The 6045-nt window shown below is 48.6% G+C and overlaps 1 protein-coding gene across 1 annotated transcript; it reads left to right on the top strand.

Moving 5' to 3' along the window:
- Positions 1 to 270: 270 nt before the first annotated feature.
- LOC105889423 (transmembrane protein 200A-like) lies at positions 271 to 5703 on the top strand. The gene is made up of 2 exons (XM_031559876.1): positions 271 to 371; positions 3490 to 5703. The coding sequence occupies exon 2, from the start codon at positions 3529 to 3531 to the stop codon at positions 5200 to 5202; it is 1674 nt and encodes a 557-aa protein (XP_031415736.1). The 5' UTR covers positions 271 to 371; positions 3490 to 3528; the 3' UTR covers positions 5203 to 5703.
- Positions 5704 to 6045: the final 342 nt, after the last annotated feature.

The raw sequence follows: 6045 nt of genomic DNA, 5'->3' as shown, positions 1-6045 counted from the left end.
AGCTGTTTGTTCCCTGACTGACTTGTCAAGAATAGATTTAGATGAGAATTAATCTGGTGAGATAAAAAAAAACTGCATTTTACAATCAGTCAAACGGTAGCATCAAAGCCAAACCCATCAGCTATGCACTCGTTATAAACACAGGGCGTATGGTTGCTATATTTATTTTGGCTGTCTTTCAAAATCCCCCCAATAACTCGCGCTAACGTAAACGTCTGCGCTCCTCCCCTTCTACAATGTATTGAGGTGCTCCCCAGTTCGCCTTGGTGCCCAGACCGCGGAGGAGCGACAGCGAATATCCCGGCGTCAGGAGCTATGGACGGCGTGGATGTGTGCGCCATGAAATATGGGTGATGGGCAACCGGTTTATGGTAAGTACAACGGTCCCTTCTGTGTTTGCGTTAGCTATTCAGGAGTGGGCAAGACATTTGCTGATTTAAATGTTATTTTAGTTAATCTTTACTGTTCAGAGCAGTCTTTCAACCGTTTCATTATGGATCACATCTCGAAATTATATGAATCGATTTTGACCACGTCATGAAATGTAGAAATTTAAATCACTGGCAAGGAGTAATTAAATCTGCGTTTTTAAATCTTTCGTTTGAGCGTGCCACATGCGCTTTCCTGTCGCTGTGTGCTCTGGGAGCAGCCTTACCGTCAGCTGCCGCCTGCCGGCATCTCCACGGTAATAGACGATCTTTAATCATCAATAATTAACCTCCTTGAAGTCTTCATTGATACTGATCATGTGCCTGCGCTTTGTGTGGGCGATGGTCTCTTCTAAAATAACTCTTTTGAAATCCAAAATATGGACTGACATGCCTATTAACCTATACCCTAAATAATAGTAATAATAATAATAGTGACCATACCGACTTTTAACATTTAGTTCAAGTAGATGCACCTTGTCCATATTTCTGTATGACAGGCCAATGTGGTCTTTTGCCAAACATGTGCATCTCTCTTTTGAAGGCTTTTAGGAACGTTAACCGTTTCATGTTCTGACTGTCAGCATACCACACTGTGAACATAGCACATATGTGGGTAAAGGTGTGTGGCATATGTGCGGGCTTCACAGTGTGGTATGCTGACAGTCACAACGTATCGTTTTCCTTTCCTCCAAACGGTTGTGCAGGACACTCTGAAATGTCACCTCTGCGCCACATGATGTAGAACAGGGGTCTGTCACCTCTGGCCCTAGTCTCACAAAACGCAGTCGTGGCCTTGAAGCATCTCCAGCCTTGACACTTTTTCTCTTCTGACGGTTTAATGTTTTTGTTTGTTTTCCCTTTCTTCCATATGACTCTTGCTCAGCCTGTTTGACAAGAACTGTCTCTTTTCTTCCCAAGGTTATGGCTCTGGTAGATCAAAAGAAAGCGCCGGCAAAAAACACATGAATGTTTTATGAGGCGCACCATTAACACCCTTCCACCGCTCCGGCCCTGATCTGGCGCGGTTGAACCGAGCCGGATCTGTTACAGTCGTCTCTAATCTGGGTTACTTCCTGCTGTAGTAATAATGATGTTCTCAGTCAGCTCAGGTTTGTCCACTTCGCGGTATTGTCTTTGCTGTCTATATCTATAGTGAAGACTATCTTCGTGGCCTACATCCAGAGGAAACTCCAGAGCTACTTTGACACCACCGGCTGTTTGGAAATGTTGGAAGCATCATTTAGAATATCCCGGGTGATTTTAGTCGAAAATCCCATATTTTAAAAGCTTCTATGTTCAAAAGCCAATACATACTCACCTGTTGAAATGGCAAAGGATGTCTTTATTTTAATTGATGTCTTGCTTGCCACGGCAACGCCTGGTCTATGTAACACCTGTAGCCTACTGTCTCACGATAAGACTAACTAAGAGTTAAGTAACCCATTTGGTTTTGCTCATCCACAAGGACCGTATTTGAGTTCAGGACCACAGGGAGGGTTGTGCTCACCAGCGTGAAACTGCAGTTGCCCCTGAGCTATATTTTGACTAAAGCCTGTTCGCCCACTGATGTCCCGGTCCGGTCCAGGTGGACGCACTTAAGAGGATTCTCTCAGGAGGAGGCGAGTGTGACTCACGGGCGCTGGTGTTCTCTTCTACTCTTCAGCGCTGCCTCGTGTTATCTCTATCGCGCGGCGGCGGGAAGCGTGGTGCGTGGGAGTGAAAGGGCCATTGTAGCACTCCTACGTGCTTCTCACACATCTGAGAGGCGCCTCAAAGAAGCTGCGCTGACCCTCAGAAACGCGCGCTGGGGAAGAAGTGCTCGACACGCAGTAACTGCCTGCAATAAAATATAGCAGGCGTCTCTGGCCTCGTGGTGTAATGTTAAACGAACAGAAACGGGAAACCTAGTCCTTTCATTTACAAGAGCGACATCAGTTTAGCCTAATTGTGTGCGTCAGATCTTCATTTGCGTGTCAGTCTTTTTCTGTGCGTAGGATAACGTATTTATAAGCACTTTAAAGTTTCACCTCTCAGTTATCTCACAGCAGCATGGTCCATGGTTTTACAGGCGAAAGGAATGTGTGCGGTAAATTATTCATCAGACGTAGCCAGGTGATTGGACAGTCAGAAGTGGATCACTAATACAATTTGTTCCTTAATCGATTATAATATGGATTCCATTAAATTATGGACAGAGGTATCCATGTTCTGCAGATACCCTATTCCATGAGTGTACTACATGTTGTATACTAGCAATGCTGGAACAATTAAGTATGTAAGTGTGTGTGTCATTGAAAAAACTTTAAATAACAAAAAATCTTTGCATTTTTGCATGTCCCCATTTGTACTAGATTGTCTTTATCCACAGAAGGTTCTGTAGACATTCAGTACTTCAAAAACCCTGTATAGGGCCCTGACTCTTGCCTGTCAAAACATCATTTGCTGGTGATTGTCAAATAATGGGCATTCAGAGCGACAGAGAGAGGCCAATGTGGAGGAGGATAGAAAGCAGGAAGGGGAGGAAGAAAAATATGAAGAAGAGAGAGCAGGAAAAAAACAAAGACAAGCATGTGTGAGATATTTGAAGACCTCTGTTGCTTGTGGGTGACTACTGTCAAGGCTCATTAATCTACCACAGATAAAGATAACTGGTCCCACGAGCGCCAATCCACCAGTCTTGGGAATGGGAGGACCAGAGATGTGTTTTGCTATGTGCAGTCACTGACCTGCGGTATTGCAATAATGAGTGACATCACTCAAATGCAACATCAGCTTACCAAACACCGTCATACCACTGTGGACAGTTTTTTCCTGCAATTCAGGGCCCTGCTGATACACATTTGAGTGTACTACTGTAGTTTCTAAGATAAAGTTATTGTGTAATGTGGACATTTTTAATTGTATTGCTCGTGTGTATCTCAGGCTTCTTTGTTTGCTTGTGTTGTTTATGTATTCCAATATTAGAACATATTTTCTCACTCTTGGCCCCTCTCTCATTCTCTCCTACCTCATCTAATGTCTAATATGTTCTCGTCCCTTGCTCTCTCTCTGTGCGCAGGATGACTGACAGCTCCATCGCCCAATCGCATCAGCAGAGATGATAGCGACAGGCGGGCTTCTGCGCATCTCCAGGCGCCAGGATTCGCTGCCCTCAAAAACCCGTGCGGAGACCAAACGGAGGCGGCGGCGGGAAAAGAGGAAGAAGAAGAGAGATGTGGTGGTAGTGAAGGGCAAGCTGCAGGTGTGCTCGCTCTCGGGCCTGGTGGCTGCCGTGGCCATGCTGGTACTACTGGTGGGCATAGCCATGGCCGTGCTGGGCTACTGGCCCAAGGACAAGCCAGAGTACTCAGAGACATGGGCCGCAAACAACTTCCAGACCACTAGAGGGAGCCAACCAAGAGGGAGCGCTCTCCTGATGGCTTGGAACCACACAAGCAATACTAAGCTGGGCCAGCAGAGAGCACTGAACTTGACCCGGGGGAATGGGACCACCCTGGAGCGGTCATCGCCACAGGCCCCCGCACCGCTGGGGATTCTGGGAGAGCTGCTGGCCAGCTGCCTGCACTCGGACCAGCTAAAGATGTACGGGCCGCTGGTGATGGGCATGGGCATCTTCCTGTTCATCTGTGCCAACGCCGTCCTGCACGAGGACCGCGACCGCCAGACCAAGGTCATCGATCTGCGCGACATCTACTCCACCGTTATCGACGCACACAGCCTGCGCGCCAAGGACCAGTCGCCGCTCAACGGTCTCGTCAACTACATCCAGGGGCGTAGTGGGGCCGAGCCTGGGGTTGGAGACAGGGCGAGCCGATCACATGGATCCTGGCCGTCTACGCTGTGGGGGTTTGGGTTCGGGTCCGGAGGAGGAGGGGGATCGCGACGGCCCTCTTGCACACGTAGGTGCAGCTGGTGGCATGATGGGGACGGTTGGAGTGACACAGTGTACAGTGTCTATCAGGAGAGGGACATGGGGCTGGCAGCACGGCCATGGGAGACAGGCTCCATCGTCACGTCCTCGCTGAACGCCTTCACGCTGCCTGTCATCAAGCTCAACAACCGTGAGATGGAGGAAGGACCGGGGGGCGAGGAGGAGGAGGACGCAAGGAAGGTGACGCAGGGGGGGGAGGAGGAGTGGCGCGCGGGGAGCAGGGACAGACCTTCTTTCCCCATCGCTATAGAAACCAAAGCCGAGATCTCCAGGGTGTACACATCTGACTCCCAGAGCTCCCTGGGCACCAAGAGGTGGGGTCGGGGGTCGTCGCCGCGGTGGTCGCTGTCGGAGTGCGGCACGGCGCCTCAGCTGCTTCCGCCGGCGGAGGGGCGAAAGGTCGCAAGGTCACACCTGTCACTTAACTCCCTCTCTGACACGGCAGGCGTGCGGTGGGCCGCAGGCGGTCGCCATGACGACCGCTCCCGCAGGTTCAGCTGCCCCAGGCTGGACCGCTCCGGCAGCAAGGGCTACATCAAACTGGCAGACCTTGGGGGCGAATCATTCGAGGGACCAGATGGGGGGACCCTGATCCTTGGAGAAGAACATGCTGGAAAGTCAGTGGTTGCGGCAGCATCGTCGATGGCTACGGTGGAGGTGCTGGTGGAGACATGGGAGGTATCTCAGGGGGAGAGACGAGCTGCAACGAGTGAACACACACTCGTAGAGCACACACTCATGGAACACACTCCTGTTCACACACAGCAACCAGTAGCTCACCCGCATGCTGTTGTCACATGCTCGCCCGGTAGGTTCAGCAGTGCAGGGGGGGATCACTAAATCACCCTAATACACACACACACACACACCACACACACACACAAACACCCTAAAAAACCACACACCCAAGCAACCTCTGCAGGAACAATCTGCCCACGCAGAACAGCAAACTCTCTGCTGGACCTGCACCACCTCCACTCCAGGGTTGCGTTTCCAGAAAGTGTCGTTGAACAACTACACTCTGTTTTAGTTACCATGGTGGTTGCTCAACGATGCTTATGGGAAATGCAGTCCAAGTTGAAAACATGGCAAAGTCTTACAGTTTGATATGGATGAAAGTTAGTCCATTAGACCTGCACTCAATGCCAAACTGCACCCAGACCTTTTAGACAGCTGGTAACATACTCATCATTTTTACCAATTTGTGATCATCATAAAAAGCATCCTGTTTTTGTATAGTTTCACAAAATTGTGAACTGCACCTTTGAACATGGGCTTATATTCAAAGACATATACACTACTGGGAATGCACACTGTGTCTGCAGTTTAGTAGCTTTACCTGAGCATGGTGGTTACCCTCTCACTTGTGTTATCACTGGACAGGTACCCTACTTAACGAGCCATTCGTTTACTTTTATACCTTAGAGTTGCAGTATGTGTTTTTTTATTATTGATTTACAGGATCCTAATTCAATGCACTTTTTGTCAAATTCAGCAATTTGCTCCTCTGGGTACTTTAGCTGTCCAATGAATACTTTAGCTCTCAGTTTGCTCAAAAAACCTCTGGTGTTCATACCGTTTGTAAGTCTGCAAGCTTTTTAAACAGTTTAGAGAGCATTACACACAGATCATCTTTTGAAGTTTAGGGTTTTTTTATCCTTTAACTGCTCAAATAAACTAAAA

Source organism: Clupea harengus, chromosome 22 (genome assembly GCF_900700415.2).
Source record: "Clupea harengus chromosome 22, Ch_v2.0.2, whole genome shotgun sequence".
NCBI classification, from domain to species: domain Eukaryota; kingdom Metazoa; phylum Chordata; class Actinopteri; order Clupeiformes; family Clupeidae; genus Clupea; species Clupea harengus.
The sequence above is the reverse complement of the archived record's forward strand: the minus strand, read 5'-3'. Positions and strand labels throughout refer to the sequence as shown.

Excerpts from the sequence above, each read along its gene's own strand:
- LOC105889423 (XM_031559876.1), top strand. The coding sequence starts at position 3,529 with ATGATAGCGACAGGCGGGCTTCTGCGCATCTCCAGGCGCCAGGATTCG.